Genomic DNA, 25,067 nt, shown 5'->3' with positions numbered 1-25,067 from the left:
ATCCTTCTTGAAGTGTGGCACCCAGAATTGCATGCAGTACTCCAACTGCGGTCTGACCAGTGCCCGATAGAGGGGAAGTATCACCTCCTTGGATCTATTTGTCATGCATCTGCTGATGCACGATAAAGTGCCATTGGCTTTTCTGATGGCTTCGTCACACTGCCGACTCATGTTCATCTTGGAGTCCACTAGGACTCCAAGATCCCTTTCCACTTCCGTGCCACCCAGCAGGTCATTCCCTAGGCTGTAGGTGTGCTGGACATTTTTCCTCCCTAGGTGCAGCACTTTGCATTTCTCCTTGTTGAACTGCATTCTGTTGTTTCCTGCCCACTTGTCCAACCTATCCAGGTCTGCTTGCAGCTGTTCCCTGCCCTCCGGCGTGTCCACTTCTCCCCATAGCTTTGTGTCATCTGCAAACTTGGACAGAGTACATTTCACTCCCTCGTCCAAGTCACTGATGAAGACATTGAAGAGTATCGGTCCAAGGACCGAGCCCTGCGGGACCCCACTGCCCACACCCTTCCAGGTCGAAACCGATCCATCCACCATGACTCTCTGGGTGCGACCCTCCAGCCAATTCGCCACCCACCGGACTGTGTAGTCATCCAAGTCACAGCCTCTTAACTTGTTCACCAGTATGGGGTGGGATACCGTATCGAAGGCCTTCCTGAAGTCTAAGTATACGACGTCCACCCCTCCAGGCATTTCGTAACCTGGTCATAAAGAGACTAGATTGGTCAGGCACGATCTGCCTGCCACGAACCCGTGCTGGTTTCCCCTCAGCATAATTTGTCCTGCCGGGCTCTCACAAATGTGAGCCTTGATAATTTTTTCAAAGTTTAGGGATATGTAGGCATCCCTTGTGCCAAAGGAGCCCAGTGTGAAATTGAAAATCTGATATAGAAGATAGTCCAGGTCCTTCTAAGTCCAGCCGGACCTGAGCAACAAAGGAGTCCTGGGGGATCAAGGAATGGGGTTGCATCATTAGGTCCTTATTTACTGTGGCCATAACAAAGTTCTTGGAGTTCAGAATGGAATAGGTTTCAGGACAGGATTCTGAAAATTTATCCGTCCACAACCACGTGTCCTCCTTACCATTTTTGGGGCCCAGATGGCATCCAAGTCCCTTCTAGACGGTGTCACCATTCCTCAAATGCAGCTTTGCTTGCTAGGAGCTCCTGATCCAGTGCATTATAATTGCACTCAGCCAGGGTCAGTTTCCTAGAGAAGAAAGTGCAACGGTGGGGGAGCCCCTAAGGGCCCAATGGTTGGGCCAGGATAGCCCCAGTGGCCCAGCTGAAAGCATCTGTCTCCACCAGGAACAGCTGTGCTGGGTCTCAGTGAGTTAGGATAGGGGCTGAGGTGAAGGCTAATTTAAGTCCCTCAAAGGTAGCCTGGGCCTCTGGCGTCTAGATGGTGCCACTCCTTTCTTGAGAATGGCAGTGATTAGGGCCACCTGTTTAGAGAACCCCATGATAAATCTGCTATAAAAGTTGGCAAAGCCAGGCAACCACTGAACCCCATGGATATCCCTTGGGGGTTGCCAGTCTAGGATGGCAGAAGCCTTCCTCAGATCCATGGATAGCCCCTCTGGTATAATTACATACTCTAGAAACTCAACAGTTATTTTTATCAAATTTACACTTTTCTAATTTGGCATATAGACTGTGGCTCCTTAGTTGCTCCAGTGTCACTCAAACATGGCATTCATGAAGGTTTGGGCTCCCAGAGGATTTTAAAATGTAATATGCATCCAGGTAAATTACCACAAACAGGTTCAGGATGTCTTTGAAAACATAATTCAAGAAATGCTGAAATGTTGCAGGGGTGTTAGAAAACCCAAAGGGCATTACAAGGTACTTGAAATGAACATATCATGACCAAAAGGTGGTCTTCTGTTAATCATCTTCATAGAAGTGGATGAGGTGTAGGGTTCCAGTAGGTCTAGTTTATTAAATATCTTGGCAAAGTGGAGCCTGTCTAACAACTTTTGAATCAACCAGAGTGGGTATCGGTTCCACACAGTAATCTTGTCCAGTGCTCTATAGTCCAGTGCTCTGGAGAGGTGCTTTTCTTGGTCACAAAGAAGATGTAAGCCCTGGTTGGTGATGTGGAGGGCCAAATAAACCCTTTTTGCAGATTCTTTCTGATGTATTATTTTAGAGTCTTGAGTTCAGGCTCAGTGAGGGAGTAAATTTGCCTGAACAGAATCTGTTCCCTCGGTAAAATGTCAGTGGGGCAACTGTAGGGACAATGTGGAGGAAGCTGGTCCGCCCCCATCTTATCAAATACATTGACCACATCTCAATACTTTGCAGGGATAGCTGAGCCACTGGCTGGCAAACTGGCAGTCTCTGGGAGTGCGGGCTTCATTTTCTCTGCAGATGGTGTCAGCTGCTCTACTGCACTGGCTCCCTGCATGATCTGGGCTGTGACCTGGGGTTTCCCCTGGAAACGCATCCGGTTGCAGTAAATGGAACTAAATCAGAGTTCCCTCTGCCCCAACAGAATACTGGGGCTGTGGAGGAAAAGCCAGGGGTTTCCCAAATAATCAAAAAGTGGTGAGAATGAATTAGGTAAAAGCAGAGAAACATCTGGTGGCCTCTGATCCACACTTCCAGGGGAGCTGATTCCTTAGTGACAGGTCCCAAGGAGAATGTGGACTCATCTGGGGTGGCTCCAGTACTGACTCCATCTGGGGTGTGTTTTAGACCTGGAATCTGGTGCTGGGAGGCAAATGTCAAGTCAATAAAGTTCCCAAAGGATTTTTGGAAACTGTATTCAAGTGTATCCAGAAGGGCTGGCTGGGAGATGTCATCTGTAGCTGGGCGATACAAACAAAGGAAGACCTATAAGGGTATGTCTGGTCTCCTCTCGGTGGCAGAGGTTCTTGCACAAGATGGAGGGGCAAGGGAGGGAATGTACCACCCTACTGAGGCTGGGCTGATTGGTTTCCCAGCAGTGAAATTCAAGTTCCCTTTCAGGGACTAGTTGGGCAAAATGCCCTACTCCTCCACAGTAGAGGCAGAGACCTCTTGAGCACTAGTACATCCTTTCTTCAGGGGAGTCTCTGCCTGGTTACCTTAACCTGTATAGACTCTACGGTTGGCAATATAAGTTTTCTGGTTCCCTGGGCAGTCCAGTAGACTCTTGCTGGCCTTTGGCCAGGCAACCATGGATACAGGCATACAGAGGTCATTGAGGTAATCCAGGGTTGCTGGAGGTTGTCCAGGGTCATTGGGCCACTCATCTTTGATAGTCCCCCTGTGGCCCTGGAGAAAGTGGAAATGCTGTGCGGCCATGTTTCACTCTGTCTCTCTGGCCAGGTGTCTAAATTTTGTGGCATAGTTGGACACAGGGTAGTGGCCCTGTTTCAGGGTCTGGGTCTGGAGGGCCCATTCATGCACCTGATTTATGTCCTTAAAGATCTTGGCCGTTGCCCTAATAAAGGCATCAAGTTGATTGAGGAGAGAATTTGAGGCCTCCAAAAGTGGGGTGGCTCAGGCCAGGGCTCTCCAGTCAGGAGATGGATTCTCAGCACCACTCTGGCTGTCTGAGGTTTATGATCGGGGATGCAGCTTGCAGGCCAGGCGGCACTAATTTTTAAATCTCCAAAATTTACAGGGGTTACCTTCAAATTTTTCTGGTAGTGGAATCTTGGGTTTGGACTTGGCAGGAGCAGCAGGCTTAACAGCTGGCGCTGGAAGGGGAATTTCTGAGCCTACAGTGATCTGAGTCTGTAAATTCTGCAGCATGGCCACCAGTGAAGGCACACAAATCTGACCTAATGACCAGTTCATTCTTCAGTGACCCTACCAAATGATTGGGTAGCTGAACAAGCTGTCCTGGTCCAGTAGACCAAGTGCCCTAGTTTATAGCGCCAGTTGGGGAGTTGGAGGTTCCAGGGATAAGTCAGAAGCCACAAGTCAGGAGCCAAAATGCCAAACCAGGGTCAGGAGCCAGGAATCATAAACCCACTTACCAAGTCTTAAGGATAATCCACAGGGTGAAGTTCAAAAGTAAGCCAAACCAGGGTCAGGAGTCAGGAAGCAGGTCGTCAAGGAGAATCCAAAGGCTGAAATCCAGGAGCAAGCTGAAGGAACTAGGGGAGCCGGAGATGCTGCTGGGACAGGAGTTGCTCAGAAACTGAATACCAGTGTGTTGTGCAACAATGTTCAGGAAGCATTTCTTAGGGAGGGAAGGGGCCGGTGGTCAGCTGGCCTTGATTACTAGTAACTAGGTCAGTGCACTTAACCAGGGCTACAGGGCAGGAGCCTGCCTCAGCCTTACAGAGCTGACTCAGGCTGCAGCACAGGAGCCTTACATTCTTTATGCCACTTCAGTCCTTGTACACAGCACTCTATTTTGCTGCACTGAGTAAAATAAATGTAGCAGTCCGCACTGGGATGCTGGAGGACCTGGCCAAACAGTCACCCTATGTGTAATGTGCCATATGTTTAAATTACAGCTCAATACAGATGAACTGAAAAGATATTCTACATAGACAATGACAGACATGGGAGCGGAAAAGGCGCTTTACCGGAAGAAGCAGAGCATTAGTTTGACCCAGCTCTGTCTGTCTATACTGGGCACTTCAGCTGGGGGTTTTGGTGCTTTTATCTAAAAGCTAATTCAGTCAGCTATTAGATAAAAATGCCAAAAAAGCCTCACTAAAGCGCCCAATCTGTACAGATGTTGGACGAGCCAGGTCAGACTAATGCGATGTCTCTTCTGGGCATGCACTAGGTTCTATGTGGGGGCACACAAAGTTCAAAGTAAGGCACCGTTTGGGGTGGGGGGTGGGGAGGGCTTGCATCTGTAAGCAGCCCATATTACAAATAACATCTTTGTGGCTGGATTGCCATCTTTGAGGCTCATCAGATGATAAATTAATTGAAAGTTTAGCATATTATGGTTAATCATATGATTAACATAATCACTAGATCACTGGCTTTCAACCTTTTTTCATTTGCAGACCCCTAAAATATTTTACATGGAGGTGCGTACCCCTCTGAATTGTAAGTGTGGGCATTCACATACTTTTGATTGATCGTAGTCATCTTTTGAGGACTCCTTAGACATAGTCTGTGGACCCTCAGGGTTCCACGGACCACAGGTTGAAAGCCATTACACTAGATAAATGTAACAGCTACCAGGGGCTGTAGTGTATTTGAAAACTGTGAGAACGACACTGGTGATGCATTTTCCCTGTGTATTTTGAAATGAACATAATGAACAAAATCTATGCACTTTTTTGGATAGAACCAATAGGATCATCAATCTCTTGTCCAGAAATGATAACCTCCATATTGATGTATTCTGTAAAGGGGAAAAAAGGCATTGAAGTGCCTACATAGTACCAAAAACATTTCCTTTGGTTTTACCTCTTTGCACTTTTTTGAAAAATGTAGTTTTTTAACATGATATAAAATTGATTTTGCACAGTTTGAAGCTGTAAGTCAAGTGAATTACAGAACTGAATTACCACCAGGGCAAAAATAAATTTCTGATTGATTGGGTTTTTATTTCAAGGAAGTATCTTCGTATCCCACTGAAATCAATAAGTTACTCATAGCTAAGTTAAGCATGAGCCTAAATGCCTCTCCTAAAAAGAGATGAGTGGTAGCTCATGCTTATATTCTCTCCTGAACTGGGAGACAAGTTTGCATGGAATATTAAGTCCTAGAATCTTTTTCTTCCTTTCGTTGATTATAATCAATACAAGAAACATGCTGAATTGCCACCTGTACAATTAACATTGTATTTTAGTGATGTAACATAACCTTATATGTATGTATTCATGTACACATTACAATTATCGAATTAACTAATTCATTCTGAGATTGAACTGACCTGCATAAGCATATATTTCACTCTTTATGAAAAAGTTGTAAAAAAGCATCACTGAATGCAAATGTACTAAGCAAAAAATTCAGCTATTTCAAAGTGAATTCACTCCAACATTGTTTTCAGCATAATGATGAATCTAGAAGCCAGGGGTCATAGAAGCCAGCTTGAGTTGGTAAATGCTATCAAATATTGTAATGTAAGTTTTTATTTGGGTTGAGATTTTCAAAGGAACTCTATGGAATTAAGTGGAGGGTTTCCACTGAAAGTCCACTCGAGTTGAAGACTCACGTGGCCTCTATGAAAACTCTCTTAATACTCTATGAAAATCCCAACTTGAATTCTAAATATTTGTACTATACTGGAGAGCCCAGGGCTAAGACAAAACTGAAAATAAACATAATAGCTATATTTCCAGCAGTGGTTGCTCACTTTCAAAATGTAAGTAACGTTTACAGCCTGATTTATTTTTTTTTTTTTTTTTTCCCCACAGGACTGCAGCATTCCAGAGCTAGAGCTTTGCCCACATGCTGGCGCAAAGGGGCTTCCTATCTGCGTACAGAGTGCCATTGCCAATTTAGAAGAACTGGATGCTGAGAGCACCTTTTATATAGCTGTCAAATCAGGAGTGTGAGTACTGCAGTTCTTCAATATGATGCTGCTGAAATGATAGTCCATAAAAGTTTGTTCTTAAGGAATAACATTTTAATTTTTTCTTATAAGTAAGCTAATATAACATTAACAAAAGCTCCCTTGTGTATATTTTAGCCCAGTTTTGATTCCTGGATCCTGACACTTTCAAAGACAGTTTCCCTGTTTTTACCCAGGCAACCATTGTTGTAGCCCTTTCCTTCAATTTCTTTTTAAGAAGAGGAGGAATTTACATCTTGTTTGCTGAATGGTAGCCTTCTACCCAGCTTTCTACCCTTCTGCCCAGAATTGTTAAAACAGAGCTGTTCAGCTTATTTGGTCCCACCAGCCAGAATCAGCCCACAGGGCTTCTTGTATGCTAGACAACTCACCTCTGGTGGTGGTGTGGTAGCTTGTTGGCATGACTACTCTGGCCACTGCATTGGCATGGCTCTGGAACCCAGGAGCTGGACACTACCACTGCTCTTCTCCCTCACCTTTGTCCCCTGGCATTAGTGCATTTGAATAGCGAAAGATGACCAAAGATGCCTGTGGCGGGACAAAAAGGGAAGGGGAGCAAGTGGCAGTGGCATTTGCTCTCTGGGTTCCAGCCCCGTACCAACATAGTGCCTCTGGCAGCTATCTGGGCCACAATATAACCTCTAGCAGGCTGCATGTACCCTGGGGGCCACCACTTGGACATCTCTGTGTTAAAATCTAACAGTCAATTAATTCCAGAAAACGCATATTAGATCATCCAAGCATTCCTGAAGCTCCAGCTATCACCTGATTTACTGTGTGATTAGGCAGAAAAAAAAGGCAATATGATCTCAATCCATATGCTTGATCTCAATCTATATGACCTCAGCAGTCCAGGACTTTCTGCACTGAGCAGAAGAATATGTTTGGGTAAATATATAGAACTTCCAAGTTTGTCATTTTGGGAATTACTTCCCTCTTTTCTTTTTTTTCATAATCATTGTGGAGCAGTATTAGCCATTCCATGGGTAGCATTGAAGCTATTTTCCCATCATACTCTCTATTTCCCCTAAATGTTACACACCACTTATGATTGCCAGGGAGAAATTTTCTATGGTAATGGGGAAAAAGAGTTTAAAATAAGTTTTAAAGCTAGGTGACGGGAAAGGGCAGAGCCATATTTTTTAGCTGTGTATAGTTTTCTAGAGTTTTAAGAACTTAATTTCCTACGTGGCTTAGAGGCTTCAGTTTCTTTTCTTACCAGTGGGTATGTCTACATGTTCATTAATGCACCTTTGCTACTGCACATTAAGTCTAGTACCTCTAATATGAGATACTAGATAAAGGTACAGTAGCTGCACTAATACCCAGTAGCAAAGATGAACACTTTTTTGTGACTGTGCAGTAGACTAATTCTACTGTGCATTAGTGCATTAGCATGGGTTTTGCTGTGATGCACTGATGTGCAGTAGAACAGTCCACTGTTCATTAAGGCATCTTGTGTAGACGCACCAACTGTTCACTGGATAATCCTTTTGACTTAAACCAGCCTGAAGGAAGGAGCCCCACTTTAAGGATCTTAATGTCCTGGATTTCAAACAAAATATTGTAAATGAGAATATTCTTATACAGCCTGATGTAGAGTCCAGAGGAGTCAGTAAAAATGCTTCTATCCTGCTATGAATCCAACACAAATGTTGGTGGTGTTGGTCAGAGCCATCCCTAGGGGTGTGCAGGGCCCAGGGCATATCAGCCTGTGCTGGGGGAAGGGGGTGAGGAGCAAGCGGCTGGAGCTGGTGAAGTGGGGGAGGGAGGGGCTGGTGAGCAGCCGAAGCTAGCAGTGTGTGGCAGCCGCAGCGGGGCCTATGCAGCACTGACTGTGGGGCCCCCCAAGCATGGGACCTGGTGTGATCACCCCAATTCACCCCCCACTAGGGACGGCTCTGATGTTGGTTGCCAAATCCTTTTTATCGTTACAACTAATTTGTAGGATGTGTTTATTCACAGTGTAATAGGGTGGTGTTTTAAGACGTGATGAATGTGCTAATTTTCTAGATCTATTACTTCTGGGCAGACTGAAGAAATTGTAAATTAATTCTCTGGAACTTTGTTAGAATTGATATAACCATGGTTTGTATTAATTTACATGAAGAGTTTCATGTATATTGTCCAACACCAGTGGGCACAAACAAGAAAAGAAGTTTTATTTAAATACCATTTTATGTTCTTACTATATTATCTAATTGGATTTTTCTCTTGTTACAGGTGGCTTGCTTATTCTGACTTTAATTATAAAGGAGAGGTGGTTATTTTGGAAGAAGGCCATTCAGTGCTTGAAATTTCTTCAACAAATGTAAAATCCTTACGTCCCTTAAAAATGGTGAGAAGGTTGATTCTCAGAGGATACATTTTCTTTTTAATGATTTGATTTAAAGCCCATTTTAAGTTGAAGTCCCTCTTGGATTACTTGAGTTAAAGTTTGCATGAACAAGAAATCATCCATAGACTGGATTGTGTTTATATATGGTTTAAACAGGGACTAGAAGTTCTTATCCCGTTTCCTGGATTACCTTTTGTGTGACCCCTTTGTCCCTATGGGTTCTGTGCTTACTTGCCTCTCCCAGCACTGCCCCCTCGTACCCCCTCCCCCTTCCCTTCTCCCTCCCTCCTCTTCACCGTCACTTCTTGCAAACTTTTGTATTCAAATGCCTCTCTCCATTCTATACACTGCTCTGTTCATGGTCCTTTCAGAGCATCTGATGAAGTTAGCTTCAGCTCACAAAAGCTTATGTTATATACATTTCTAATTTAGTTAGCGTATAAGGTAGAAATCTACCCTACCTTCTGCTTGACTTCAGGCTAACACAGCTACCTATATCTCACAGGCCCCCTTTACACAACTACCTGATTAATGCTCCTGGGGCTGGGAGCCCTGTTAGCTGACAAGACTCCTGGCCTCAACAGCACCCCACAGGTTAGCATGGCTGGAAGTCCCATCAGCTGAAAGAGCTTCTAGCCACAGCACCAGCCCATGGGCCTCCACAGCTAGAAGTCACATGAGTTGACAAGACTCCTAGCCACAGCAGCACCCCACTGGAGTCTTGTCAGCTGCGGGACTCATAGCCACAGGAGCTTACTACTAGTATGCTGGTGCAGGAGAGGCCTGGGATCAGCATCCTGGGCTCCTCCTGCACCAGCAATAAGGCATGGTAGGTTCTGATGCTGTGGCATTTGGTCTCTGGGTTCCTGCCATGCACATACATGTAGCATGGCACAAGCGTGTGCATCGCACATCAGATCCCATCACAACTTTATCTGAACATCTAGAGGGATCCACAGATTCTTAATATAACTTTGTGTATTAAAAGTATAATACTCTTCTTTTTCTTTTCAGTGCGGGCACCTACACGTGCACTTTACTGCGGAGTTGACTAATTAGTAGTGTACATGTGCAGATCTGTTAAGCTGGAGTAAACTAATTAATTCCATTGTAGGATAGTACTGCCCAATACAAGTACTATCCTATGGCAGAGTTATTTACTCTACCACAATGCATATGTAGATAGTGACCAGGGCTGACTGGGGCATGAAGGTGCTACAGTATGGGACTGCCTGCTGGCTATTCCCACACTGTAACACCCTTGTGCCATGGCCAGCCCCTCCACAGAACATTGAATCAGGGCAGAGCAGCTCTGGGCTGGCAGGCTGACCCCCTGGGCCCTTTGCCAGCTGGGGTTGTGCCACTTCAGCTCAATGTGCTGCAGTCTCGGGCACACACAAACACAGCACCTGGGAACAATAAACTGTGGCATGAACTGTGCCAGAGTTTATTCAGGCACACTGATTGCATGTTTAGATGCGCCCAGTGTGAACAAACCATATCACCTTTGGGAATAGAATATGCAGGAAAAGAATACATCTGACCCATTCAATAGGACATCTTATTCAAAAATGTGGATTAAGACCCTTTTTAGACCAAAGCAAACTGTTGCAAACTTATTTTGGAGGCAGTAACAAAATGTTATTAAAGCCTCTTCAGAAACTCTTTAAACTGACACAGCTAATATCTGCTAGTGGTGTTTGGTCAGAAGATGAAACCACTGCACAGTAATTTAGATTCAGAGGCAGGCTAATTTTCCTTTGGTGTGGGCTTGTGGGTATAAATATGGAAAATGATGGAGAAGGATAAAGTAGTACATAGTTTAATATATGTATGTAATAGTTATACATAGGTTGCTAGGGCTGCAAGTGTAAAGTATTTGCCTGATTTCTTTCTGTGGTTTTGAAACTCTCCCCAGTTCTCCAAAGAAGATGAAAAATTACATGACTTGTCTACTATTTCTAGTGAAGGAACAATTATTGTACAGTCTGCTCACACTTCTTCCATCCCAAGAGCATTTACACTGTACTCAATCCAAGGAATCAAGCAATCAGCCCCATTTCTCTATAATTCTAGGTCTACAATCCCAGTGATTTAAGAAACTTGCATGTCATTACAATTTAAAAAGTTAATTTAAAGAACACCTGCTGCATGATTAGTTAACGAACAGCAATAACTATTTTGGTCTACAGTGTAAACATAGAAAGTAACTATGCAAACGTTTTAAATGTTTTTTATACCCAGAGGCTGGTATAATCATGAAGCCTCGTTTTAAATGTTTTTTATACCCAGAGGCTGGGATAATCATGAAGCAGGTTTGTCTGTCTTTTTTGTAGGTGAGCACTGGTATTATGAATTATCAAAGTATCTCAAAGTCACAATTTGTTTTAACAGAAAATGGCATTGGCAAGTATAGTTACAAGGGCTGCATATTCTTTTGGGTTTATAGAACATGCACCCAGGGAAGCATAATTTAAAATATCATGTAATGCTCTTTTCTTTTTTGTTTAAACCATAGGGTGGACTAAAGGTACAATTCCCTATGAATGTTAAGGTAAGTACTGTGTGTTACTATAGTTGATCAAATCGTAAACCCATCCTGATGTAACAGACCGCCTAATCTAGCCTTCTATATTTAGCAGTGGAGAAGTACCCACTCCCTCTCCCAAAAAGAAAAGGAAGCATTCTTCATCCTCCCCACTTCTTGAGAACAAAGTCTGTGTCACTGTGAAACCCAATAGCCACAACTGCTTTGTGCGTTATAAAAGCTGAAACAGTTTTTTGTCAGCTGAAGAATTTAAAGGGACTGCAATCTGAAATGGCTTTTTCCTCACTGATGCAAGCATAACAGATATCACTGAAGGATTGGGATGTTGCAATCATTATGTGCCCTATCTCACCACATTCAAAGGAGGAGGGTATTGGAAAGGGGTGGGGAAATGGGTACTCTTTTCTTCCCCATCCCTGTCCCTATGCAAAGATCAAAATCTGACTGAAAATCAGGGCTGCTGCTGCGGGCTGGGGCCAGGGGCGGTGCCAGGCTCTTCCCAGGAGGGAGGCTGGGCCGGACTGCACTCAGGGAGGGTGGCAGCGGTGCTGGGAGGGGGGGCTATGGCAAATTTTGGCTGTAGCGCCCCTGTAGCGCCCCTCTCAGCACCCCTGCCACCAAGGGGCACATGCCCTCCCAGCGTGTGTGCAGCAGCGGGATCTGCCCCCATGCTGCACCCCAGTTAAGCAGCCCCAGTGCCAGTCCCACTCCCTCCCTCATCACGAGGACTTTGGTCTGCCTCCCCCTCCTCCTCCCATGCCCCATCCATTTCCCCCATCCCTTTCCCCTCAACAGACTTACCAGCCAGACACTGCTCTCCAGGCGGCGCTCCTGACCGCCTGCGTGGTATGCTGTGGCTGCATGTATGCACGTGGCATTTATCAGTGACATTATCGGCCACATCAGCTAAAAAAATCCTATTGCCGATAATGTCAATTTTCCTTTTATTGGTGCCGATACGATATGGACCAATATATCGGTGCACCTCTAGTTTAGAGTCCTGGGAAGCATGACTTATGAGAAATGGCTGAAAGAGCTTGGGTTATTTAATGTGGAGAAGAGATAAGAGAGGGGATTTGATAACAGTCTCCAAATACCTGGAGGACAAATATAGAGAAGATGGAGTAGGCTTTTCTCTGTGGCTGTAGGGGCCAAAATAAGAACAATGGCCTCAAGCTGCAGCAGAAGACATTTAAGTTGGAAGAATGTTCTGATTATAAAAGTGGTCAAGCACTGGAACAGGCTATCAAGAAAAACTGTGGACTCTCCATCCCTGGAAATTTTCAAGAGCAGGTTAGACAGAATCTTGGCTGGGATGGTTTAGTCAGAGATGATCTGCCTTGAGCAGGGGACTGAACTAGATGACCTAGCATAGGTATTATTGTCAGTCCAGCTTTGACAGCAGAGAGCTCAGCATTTACTCTGCCTACAATACTCAGCATCCCTGGCAGTATTACCCTAATATGACCAGAACAGTGTAGGAATATTGGTATAATTATGTTAGTAATTTTCATCATGAAGACAAGTCTTCAGACAGACTGATAACCTGGCCTGGATAAGCCCAGAATCTGCCAGAGTCAAGAGTTCACAAAGCACAAAGTTTCCCCATGGTGCTGACTGAGGAAAAACCAGTGACCTTAAACAATGTGACGCTGCAAGTTCCATGTTTATGGTCAGTAAACTGAAAGGGCTCAATCTATTCTTTCAAATCATGTTCTCCAGATAATAATATATGAAAGAAGCCACTTCAGAGGATGGGCCAAAGAGCTTTCTGAAAACATAGATTGTGTCCCTGCTCTGTTTAGAAATGAGGAGGATTTCCAGGGAATTAGATCAATACGTGTCATTGGTGGAGTGTGAGTACCTTTCATTTTAATATTTAAGCTTTTTTCTTTGTAAAAATATAACACAATTATATTCCTATGTAAGTAGTTTTGTTATTGTAAGCCACAACCTCAGACATTTGTGTCCTGGAAAGCATAAGTGTCCTGAGTCATGTCAGCTAATCTGTAGTCACTGCTCTGAGACAAAATTCCTTGTCTTCATTAGGATTTTGCACCTTCAGTGTTGGCTAGCAGGCTAAGGTGTCTATATCTGTGTCTCCATAAGGCTTGTCTACACAGAGACCCACAGGAAGGTCAGGACAAATCAACCACAGTCAACGTTCATAAGGTCCAGCTAACTAAGGCTACTTGCTCCTAAATCAAAGGATTTACATGGAGGCATAACACATTTTAGCTTTTGGGGATTGACCTCACTTTTAGTAGCTTTGCTGTAACTTCCTAAAGTGTCCCCATGTAGATCAGCCGTAATCTTCCACCTAATTTGCAAATTTGTAAAAGCTATTAACTGCCTAGATTATTCATTTGTCAGCTGTCCTTCTTAACATGAGTTAACAATTTTTTTTTACCTATGACTATGCACCAGGGATTGATTCTTCATTGTTCTGCCCCCTTTGCTGTCATTTTTGCTAGTGCAAAGTGGAGGAGTGAAGGGCAAAATATTGCCACTTAGATTTGATGGTCTCTAATTTGCATTTATATAAATGACTGTAAAACAGAGCCATAGAGAAACCAGTGATGTTTGCCTCAGAACTCTGGATACCAGCTAAACAGTCACCTCTAATATCCACTTGTTTATCTAACAGGGGTTGAAAAACACGTACTTCTAGAAAGCATATTTCTAGTAAAGCAATGAAATAATGCTGACACTAACACTGTTGTCATGGTTGGAGAGCTAATGTCTCAGTACAGTGACTGAGATACTACATGTGCTGTATGTCTGTTATTTCAGGCTATTTGTAGACTTTCTCATGCACAAAATTCATAGAAAAACTTCAATATAAATACCCAAAGATGTTTGCCAAAGATATTATGTGCCAAGTCTCTGGAAGACTTAAGATTTTTTTTAAGTGATCTTTTTTTTACCTCTGTGCTTTTCTTTTATTCCACAATAACTTAAGCAGCTGAACTAATTTAAACCAAATGTTGTTAAATAAATTCATTCTTGTCTGCCAAATTTCAATGCTAACAGGATTTGCACAGCAGTTATAAATCCTTGTAGGAAAGTTTAACAGAAGAAATGCTCACAGAAGCATAAGACATTTGCTGGTGGTATTGTTGCAGGTATGAATATATAGTGCCTATTAATGAAGCTTAACCGACAGTTTTTTAATATACATCTTTATTTTTGTCCCCCTACACGCACACACCCGCTACAAAATGGCAAACAAATGGAATACCCTCTGTTTTGCATGCAGACTTTTAATTCTATATCACTGTCTTGACTTTTGAAATCTTATCATAAGATTTTTGTGTCATTCTACACTTTTTTTTTTTTTTAAACACTGAGAATATTCAGCATTGATGCAGAAATATTTTAAATCAAAACTTACCTATTTGTTCAAAGTAGTATGATTCATTGCTTGGTAACTACAAAATTATTTTGCATAGACACTTATCCTGTGTCTCATGAGCCCCAATTGTGTTGAAATACCATAGCAGAATATGACAGGAGCACGTGTGAAGAGGGATGGGACATCTGTGACTGTTACACAAGTACACTTCTGTTAAAGAAAGCACCACATGGTGAAATGGAGTATTGATCCACAAAGAATGCTTCATTAATGTGTGGTGTAATCTTAAACAACAAGCATTATTTTGTTTGTCAGCTGAGTTTGTGACCTCCATCCTAAAAGTGTAAAGATGTTCACTTTCCACACCTGTTCTTGATGCACAGGTGCTCAACAACTTCTTTTATTTTTTTCCCATGTGTTATGCTATTGTAGATGGGTTGCCTATGAAAAGGAACGCTATAAAGGCCATCAGTATCTACTGGAGGAGGGAGATTATGAAGATAGGCACTCCTGGGGGGGAATTGGCACTGCCCTGCTGTCTTTTAGATTCCTACAAGCTGTAAGTACTATTCCTGATTTTTGTGTGTGTGTGCGTGCGCGCACGCGCGCGCGCATAGGCCAATTCAGGAGGGTGTAATCACACTGCACTTTGATTTCTGGTCCACCCAAAAATTAAAACTAACTGCCTGACAGTGGCAATAGTCATCTGTTCAGGCAACAATGGAGGAGACAGTTGACTTCATGGCTTATTATAATTTACCCAATTCCTTCTAAATTCTTCTTTCTAAATTATATTCCACTAATCAAGCTATCCTTTCTTTTGCAATTCTGCTGTCTAATAGCTGCACATCTTAATGTACCTCCTGTTTCACAGCCCTACAGACTTTTCTCTGCTAGCTGTTAAATGAGGTAAACATCAACTCAGGTGTGGACATAACTTTCAGTGAAGCATTGAATGTACCATCAAGATGCTCAAGAAGGCTATTTTTTATGAATCAGAAAGAAATGTACATTTAATTCTGACCACAGAACTAAAGCTAACATCTTTTCATTAATATTGCCTAGTTTGTTATGTTTTACACATAATTCACATTTCAATAAAGTTATATTTGTTTTTGCTTCAATTTTAAGCTGAATAATGTAGTGCGAGGTGTCCTAGGATATATATAAAGCTTCTAGTCTCTTTTTTAACTGGAGAAAATGTGTATTGTGTTAAATGTGTATATACGATAATGCACTACACCATATGCACCTCCCTTTTCAGAATCCTAGATTTGCCCATGTATATGTGTGTGTAGGGGGAAGGGTAGGCAAGAGTTGCTTCAATTTGTTAATTTAATTAATTCATTTTGATTAGACACTGTTTCAGGGTAAAAATGAAGATTATTTTTCATAAATTTCTATGAGTAGACGTCATTTTCTCTGTGCTTGGTTACTCTCTATCTGGCTCCCATGCACATACTCTTATGAAAGTTTTCTTTATGTTCCCACCTATACAGTGAAAAGTGCATTGTTTTCTGGAAAATTATAGAAGTTCTAGGATATTCTTTTCTCAAGGAAAGAATGTGCAAGACTGCAAAATCCCTTTCTTCCCTGCAGACTTCTCATTTCTGCTATTTAGACACTAAAATAAATACTAAAATTTATGTACATATGTGTGTATAATCATTTTCATTAACATAAAAATAGGAAGTCGACACAACAGCTGTTGCAGGCTTTACAATGGCATTACAATGCTTCTCAGTAGTTTTTGTGCCAGAAAACTTTGGCAGTAAAAATTATCATAGTAAGAAAAATCTTGATTTTAGATGTTTTTTTAGTAGGAGCCATGATGAGATGCTAATGAAAACCAAGCCAGTGCCTGATTTGGAAGAAATCTTGGACACTTGAATGTTTAGGGAGAAAGGGGATTAGAACATCTTTATCATTTCCTTTGCTTAAATGTTCCTTTATTTCATTTAAAAAGAAGCTTTGTACATTTTTTAAGCAGCTGCAAAGAATGGCTCCTTCTTAAAACTGAAGAGTGGTCACTGAGATTAAGAATCCTTTTGACTGTGATGCAGTGTTTTACAGGCCAGCCACATTTGTTAAAAAGATGGTTGTATTCAGTATGTGTGTTGTAGAATGTGTACTGAATCTTTTGCAGGCAATAAAAAAATTCTGTGTTTAAGAAAAATATCATCCTTTACAAAGAATGGTTTGCTGATATTTGAGAGAACCTGCATTTTAAGATAATTTCTGTATCTTTCTGTAAAGAGATCTCTGAAAACCTTCATAATACCACAGGAAAAATACTCTTCTTATATAATGAACACTGAAGTTCTAGCAATTTTTGGTTTAGAGTTAACCAAGAAGTATTTCATTGACTCTGTATAAGATAGGTAGGTATCTGTGGGTGTGTCTACACATGCATTAAGGCGCTTTTCCTAATGTGCATTAAGTTTAGTACCTCCAATGCGAGGCACTAAACAAATGTGCATGAGGCTACCTTAATGCATGGTAACAAATGTGCATGGTTTTTAAGTGATGCATAATGCTCAGTAGCCTATTTTACTGCACATTAGCATAATCACACAGGCGCCTGTACACAAGCACCAAAGCTGCTCCAACATCCTGGAATTTCAGCATGTCGGAGCAGATTCATTTAATTGAGTCTGCTGGAGAATGGCAGTTGCCATGTTCCAACAGCCTCTGGCTTCTGTGCATCAGCATCCCTGTGCTTAAAAATGGCAGGGGGGTGCTTGAACTAAAGCTTGTCGAATGAGCTTTATTAGTTCAACCACTCTGCCACCATTTTCAATCCCAGAGACACTGCTACATGAGACATGGCAGCGCTTTAATTAGAGCGCCTCTCAGAGCTGCTCTAATGAAAGCACTGCCCCCCACTCCCAGAGCACATGTAAAAGTGCCCACAGTTTTTTACATGATGCTTTAATGCACAGTAAAATAGGCTATTGCGCATTAAAGCGCATGTGTAGACTTGCCCTGGGGCACCTTAAATGATTCTGATCAGCACAAAAAAGAAAAATGTGACTTCCTGTATTTGAAGACTGATTCAGCTATAACTGTGGCAGACTTTTGTGATGTGAAAAGCTTTTAAGCGTCTTTGCAGGTTTTCACATTTGAAAATGTATCTGTCATTAGGGAACTGCTATCCTGAATGCTTTGTCATTCCTCCTTTGGGTGATTTTTTTCCTTTCTGAGAATGAAGATTTTCTTTGTGCCTGTCTTATTGCTTATATTAAGATGAAAAGTGCATGTGAAATGCTGTGTGGGCTTACACACCTGCATAGGTGTTTAAAGTTGATGTACCTGTGTTTGCAGCTAGCTTTGAAATTGCCACAAAGGGAATTCGGTTCAAACCCCCTTCCCTTCCTCCCTGCCTCTTCTCAGGCTTTTTTTTAGTCTGGTCTTGGGCACATCACCAAGGAAGCCTACTAGAAAAGAGTAAGAACCTGAAGGGACAAAATAAGGAGGGCAGAGATGAAGAATGAGCTGCACCTGGCAAGGGAAGTTAAAGACAACAAGTAGAGGTTCTATAAATATGTTGGCCACAAGAGAAGACCCAAACAAGCTGTGGACCTACTATTAACTAGCCAGGGGGAACTCTCAACACAAGAGGCCAAGAAGGTAGAGCTACTCAACAACTACTTTGCCTCAGTGTTCACAAAAATATTAAACTGCAGCCAGACACTTAACAAGGATTATTTGGATAAGGAAGGGGATAAACTGAGGGTTGAAATAACAAAAGAGATGGTCAGAGAGCTTTTAATGGGTCTGAATGAGTTCAAGTCAGCAGGGCCTGATGAACTTTATTCCAGGGTTCTGAAGGAACTGGAAGAGGAGATCTCGGAGCCCTTGTCAATGATATTCATGAAGTCGTGGGAGACGGGTGAAGTACCAAAGGAATGGAAAAGGGCCAGTGTAATACTCCTCTTTTAAAAAGGCAAAAAGGAGGACCCCGGGAATTACAGACTGGTTAGCCTCACCTCAGTACCTGGGAAGTTACTAAAGCATATCCTAAGGAAGACCATTTGCAAGCATTTAGAGGATAAACGGCTGATCATAAGCAGCCAGCATAGATTTACTAAGAACAGACTTGATATCGTTCTTTGACAAAGTAACTACTTGGATGGATGACAGGACTGCTGTCTATATAGAGTATAGGGACTTCAGCAAGGCTTTTGAGACGGTTGCATATGACCTCATAAACAAATTGAAGAAATTTGGGCTGAACAAATACACTATAGGGTGGACAGATATGTGGCTCAATAACCACAAGCAATGGATCCATGTGAGAGTGGCAGGAGGCTTTGAGTGGAGTCTTACAGGGGTCTATCCCAGTCCTGGTGCTGTTCACTATGTTTATTAATGATTTGGATGGTGGTATAGAAAGCTTCTTGAGTAAGTTTGCAGATGACACAAAACTGTAAAGGATTGTGAACGCTTTGGAGGATGGGAGCACAATTCAGAAGAATCTTGACAGATTGGAAATCTAGGCTGGAGCAAACAGGATGACAGATGCATGGTGCTGTACCTCAGAAAAAATAATCAAAAATACAAAATGGGTGACACCTGCTTGGAGGCAGCTCTATGGAGAAGGATGTGGATAGATCACAGACTTAATCGAGTCTGCAGTGTGATGCAGCCACACAAAAAATTAATACAGTTTTGGGATGCAACAATAAAAACATTAGGTACCTCTCTGTTTGGCACTGGCTACATCTCATCTAGTTTATTGTGTGCAGTTTTGGAGTCCACATTTTTTAAAGTATGTGGAGAAGTTAGAGAAGGTCCAGAGGTGGGTAACAAAGGTGATGAAAGGCTTGGAAAGCAAGCCATACAAGGAGAGGTTGAAGAAGCTAAGCATGTTTGGCTTGTAGGAAAGGTGCTTAAGAGGGGACATGATAGCAGTCTTCAAATCCTTAAAGGGCTGCTAGTGAGGCAATGGAATACACATGCATTGTCTAATGAAGTTGTGGGCTCTCCAGCACTGGAGAAGTTCAAGAAGAGGTTAGACAAGCACTTGTCAGGAATGATCTGGGCATAGCTATGCCCATGTTCTGCTATGGGTATTTCCCATACTTCTGGGTTTTGCTGGTTGCCACATGGGGTCAAAAGGGAATTTCACCCACCTCCTGCTGTATGTCGGGGGAGGCATTCAGCCTTCCTCAGAGGTATTGGTTGTTGGCTGCAGCCAAGGCTGGGGATTTTGCCTGGGGTGTGCTAGTGCTCCTGCTGGGATTTAAACCCAGAGGTTCCTAGCTAGAGGGTCTTGCCCCTTTTGCTCAGTGACCTATCGCCATATTTGGAGTCAGGAAGCAATTTTACCCCATGTTCAGATTGGTATGGACTGTAGGGGGTTTGCCTTCCTTTGTAGTAGGGAGCGCAGCCCCCTTCCTGGGATCTCGTGTGTATTTTAGCAACCTTTATACCTGCAGGATGTTGGCTGTTGCAGTCCCCATGCTTTACTTGTAGTAGGTTATAATGCTGTGCCTAGTGTTGTGCCAGCGTTGATTGTTGTCTTACTAAGAAGTTAGATTATGTATTTGTATAGGATGGGGATTGAACTAGATGATCTCTGGAGGTCCCTTCCAGCCTTACTTCTCTCCAATTCTATGATTTATAGTAGGGCACGGCCAGCCAACTTCTGAGTAGCTGGGGGCCACAGGCCCCTGACCACACACTGAATGAGCTGGTTGCCACGCTGCTTGCCCCCACCTCTACACTGCACTGTGCCACATGAAACCCTCCCTCCCACACTCTGCGCCAGGCCACATGCACCCCCCTGCTGCACTGCCAAGCGTGCCTTCCTCACCTCCCCTGCACTCTGCTAATTCCCCTGCACCACACAAAGCCTTCCCCGCTGCCCCTTCCCCTGCTGTACTGTATCCCATGGGCCTCCACATTGGGCCAGGACCGCTGTTTCAGGCAAGGTTCCTGTTTTTCCCGAAGCCCACGATCTTGAGGCCATGCCATGCTGCCCGCTCCCCAAGGGCAGGGGCGGGGAGCTCAGCTGGAGAGCAATAGAAGGAGCAGCACCTGCACTGGGGGACCCGGGGCCACACTTTAACCCCTGCAAGGCTGGATGTGGCCTGGGGGGGTCACCCATTACACAGCCCTATCTTGGGGTAAGCCTCTCCTAACATTTGGTATACAGGACAGAGGCTTCTCGAGGGATGGATTTAAGAACTCTGTGAGGAGGCATGGAGAGGCCATTTCTCACAGGTTCACTGTGAAGAAGGGAGATGGGACTGAATTTGTGACTCTGGTTAAAGGTCTCTGAGGTAGGTGGGAGTTCCTGCTTCCTTTTCTTGCTGTAGTATATGAAGCAGAACCTGGCATTTTAAGGTCATTTTGTGAATGTTACATCTAAGAAGAACAGGACATATGGGTGTAGAGGTTGCTGGAGAAGGCAGCCTTCTGGGAGGCTAGGTGAGCCTGGCTGCAGATGGTGGGAATGTTAAAGTGAGTCACCTGTTCTCAGCTTGGAGTCTAGACCTGAGGTTTCCTTTTTTTTGAATGTCACTACATGCATATGTGGAAACTGCTGTGATTTTCAGAGTTCCTTTGAGAACCGTTACTAGTTTGAGAAGACTTTTGTGTGTTTTCTGACAAATACTTGCTTTGGCAGCATCCTGGGTTTAGAATGCAGTTACTTGAAAACAGAACTTGGTCGTGATCTCTCAGCCTACATGCATAGTGTCCTTTTTACAAACAAAACAAAAACACACCACAGTTTTTAATCCAATTCTGGGCTTCAAAGTTACACCGGAAAATTCAGTCCCAAAGATTACTGTTGTGGAAAATTGAAAGGTACTGAATATCAAGGCAGGAAAAAATTGTATGGTGCTCAAGCACTACAACAGTAATGGGCATTGTGGCTAGACAGCTGCTTCATTTTTTTCCCACTTGAGAGCTCCTTGTGTTGAGTTAATTTGACTGTGCAGTCATTTCTACCAAGAATAGACTTGACTGCTAAATAGGCATTTACTCTTTCATTATTACATTTTGGAAGAATTGAATGCACTGTATCAACAGTGCTAGCCTTTTGTTAGAGATTTTATTATTTGCTTAGTTTAAAATATGGACAGCAGCTACTGAGCAGATTAAGTGGGACTCCCCTTGGACCCTGGTTTAACACTAGAATCTTTTGCCTTCAGGTTCAAGGAAAAGTAGATGTGTTTTTTTTCAACTGCAATTTCCTCCATGAGTTTTAGTGAATTTCAAATAGAGAAATTTGTGGACAGTGAATTTGAAGGAAGTACCTGAATATGCCTTTTAGGGGGTTCATAGGTGTAACTTTCTCAGTGCTACCAGGTTTTTTTTAATGTTTCCAAGCCTAGAGTTAAGAGTATGGGTGTCTAAAATGTGCAATTTACTGTTCAGCAAGGTTCTTTGGGTAGATGTGATCTTTTATTAGACCAACTGAGTAGTTGGAAAAAAGTTCTTAAGCTTTCGGGCACAATCATGCTTCAAGAAGGGTGATTGCGCTTGAAATCTTGCTACAGACTTTTTTCCAACTATTCAGTTGGTGTAATAAAAGATCACATCTACCCAAAGAACCCTGCCTGCCTATGTTCTTAGACCAACACAGCTACAACCAGCTGTACTGGTCGAGTTTTACAGGACTAGTAAATAAAAATATTTTCTTTGCTATGTGGGTCATTAACTAGTATCTCAGGACCAACATTGGCATCTACTCCAGCATGGGGAACAGAGTGCATTGAAACTGAGGGCCAAAATCTAATTCATCACACAAAGTGCAAGAAAATGTGCTTCGCAAGATAGAGGTTGGAATGATTTGACTCCTCTTTTGACTTACTGAGGACAGAGGTTAGCACACCCACATAGTCATTCTGTGGGTCCTTCTGAATCTGGATTCCAGCCAGTGAAGTTGGGCAATTTGAAAACAGACTGACTGTGCCTCCTTCAGATACCTGAAAACTCTCCCTCTGTGCTGCTGCAGAACAGACTGTAAACCATGCTCGGAGGAGGTGTTCACTTTTTTTCTCTTCCTCCTTTCTTTCTTCTTCAAACCAAATCATGTAGCCTTTTGGGTTCCTTTGTTTAACTTTAATTAGCATTACCCCTGAAGCCTGTTTTGTTTTCTGTTTAGTCAAAGTATGTGTCCTTTCGCTCCCTTTCAGTTTTTGTCCCCATGGCCTGCTGCTAAGCTGCAAGATTTAAAATGCTTGATGAATAATCAGCTTTATACTAAATACTTTGTTTTGTAGTGTGCCAACATGCTTATCTGAAATTCTCTTAATTACTGAAATTTCCTTACATTAGAAAAACTCAAGATTAATTAGTTAAAGTAGAGGGCCCTTAGGAGCATTTGCAAGATACGATAAGAAAATCTATGCAGTGTTTCTGTTCCAGTGATTTCGTCATGGGTGAGATTTAAACACGGGAGACTGGTGCCACCTTAGTCGGGGAGGCACATGCCCCCTCAGCGACTGGCTGCGGGGGACCCCCCCCCCAATCTCACCAACCAGGAAGCAGCCGCGGTGCTCCCAGAAGTGGCCGTGGTGCTTCATCCAGCGCTCGCAGGGGAGGCACCAGCACTCCCACCTGCTCTCCCTGCCAGTGGCCTAAGCGGGGAGCATGGCCTGTCAGGGGGTGCACGTGCACCCTCTGTGCATTTCCACTGGATTTGAATGCATTTACTGACACATAAGAAATGTTACTTCAGCCCATACCAGGGAAGGACTGCTGCAAGTAACCCTGTTGCTAAAAATGTTGATGGATGAAGTGCAGCTCCCCACTGTAACCGAGAACACTTTGCAGGAAGCGTTCTGAGTTACAAAGGTCCCCCAGACCAAACAGAAGTTCACTGTTGGTTCCAGGGGAGAGGAGAATCCAGCTGCTGGCTGGGAGCCTGCAGCCATTTTCCCCTGGCAACAGCCCTTCCTCCATGCCAGCCCACAGCAGTTTTCAGAATAGGAAGGGGGAAAGGGAGCAGAGGGAGCTCATTCTAGGGGTTCCCCAGTCAGGACTGGAGGTTTGGGTGGGTGAATCGGAAACCCCCTGCCTCAGGGAGGCTCTAATACACCCACCCCACCCTTCAGCGGGGGCTGAAAAACCTCCAAACCAAACGTCCTCTGCTCCCTTCCCCCTCTTCCATTCTGAAAACAGCTCAGAGCACATAGGGGTGCACACACCCCCTGAGAGCTGTGGTGCACCCCCTGCCCAGCCATGATCCTCGCTTAGGTGATGGGCAGGTGGGAGCGCTGGTGCCCCCACTGCGAGCACCAGCTAGGGAGTGGGAGCACCGCGGCTGCTTCCCAGTCGGTGAGCTTTTCATGGGGGAACCCCACCCCCCGCTTCCCAGTCAGCAAGATTGGCCCCCCCCCTTCCCCAGTTGGCAAGATTGGCTGTGGGGCGACCCCCCTTCAGTCACTGACTGGTTGCTGGGAGGGGGAGGCATGTGCCCCCGTGACTAAGGTGGCACCAGTCAGGCACCTGGCTGGGAGGCAGCACAGGCACAAATTACAGAAGATGCTGTATTCTGAAACATCTTCATATGACCTCTCATGCAATGAAAGTTCAGATTTTTTCCCAGCTGGCCATTTTGGAAGCAGTCTGCATCCATGCACTTGTTTGGTCATGGCTATAAACCACTTTCTGTAGCCAGATCAAGTGAAAATTGTCACTTCCGTCTCCGCCCTGCCCTGCCTGTTAGATGCCTCTGCTGCTCAGGAAGGAATGATCTCAGATTTGAAACAAACTGTCCCAAGGGGAAGGATTTCAGAGTTCCTCTGCTAACCTATCTTCATGTACAGAGTGTTTTGGTTTTCCTTTGCCTACGAATTCCATGTTTTAACCTGTTTTTCAATGTTATGTTGCTTCTTGTCATTGAGTCTTATAACCATCAGGACAAACTATTGGCTTGAATGTTTCAATGAAATTACTAGAGTATTTTTACCAGGATGAGAAACTGAGCAATCTAAAAAGCAATGAGAAAAGCTGAAATGGAACTTTTAGGAGGAGAAAAATGTATTGTAGCTCCTACAGAAATACATTATTTTAAGTATAGAAAAGGACACTTCAGTGTTTTAAAATAACTAATTAAAATATAAACATAACTTGACCTACTTTAACTGGTGATAAATCTGTGGGGAGTGTTCCATGTAATCTAAATAACCACTTTTTGAGAGACTTGGCTAAAAGTACCTCTCTTCCATGGTGACTGATTCATGTGCTTTTCACAAGTACTAAATTCACTGGAATTTTTTTTTTTTTTTTATTCAAAAGCAATCCGAAAACAGTAACTGTTTGTGCTGGGTTTAAAAGATGTTTTAAATAAATGTGAAAATTTTTAAATA

General features: G+C 43.4%; 1 protein-coding gene across 1 annotated transcript in view; it reads left to right on the top strand.

Moving 5' to 3' along the window:
* CRYBG3 (crystallin beta-gamma domain containing 3) overlaps window positions 1-25,067 on the top strand; it is a gene marked incomplete at its 5' end in the record, with an annotated part of 157,041 nt that overhangs the window by 84,153 nt on the left and 47,821 nt on the right. The window contains 5 exon segments of the mRNA XM_025198185.1: window positions 6,341-6,477; window positions 8,722-8,836; window positions 11,355-11,390; window positions 13,107-13,240; window positions 15,172-15,298. Coding sequence (XP_025053970.1) covers window positions 6,341-6,477; window positions 8,722-8,836; window positions 11,355-11,390; window positions 13,107-13,240; window positions 15,172-15,298 — 549 coding nt within the window.

This window comes from Alligator sinensis, unplaced genomic scaffold, assembly GCF_000455745.1.
Source record: "Alligator sinensis unplaced genomic scaffold, ASM45574v1 scaffold19_1, whole genome shotgun sequence".
Classification (NCBI taxonomy): domain Eukaryota; kingdom Metazoa; phylum Chordata; order Crocodylia; family Alligatoridae; genus Alligator; species Alligator sinensis.
Note: the sequence above shows the minus strand (reverse complement) of the source record. Positions and strands in the feature narration are given on the sequence as shown.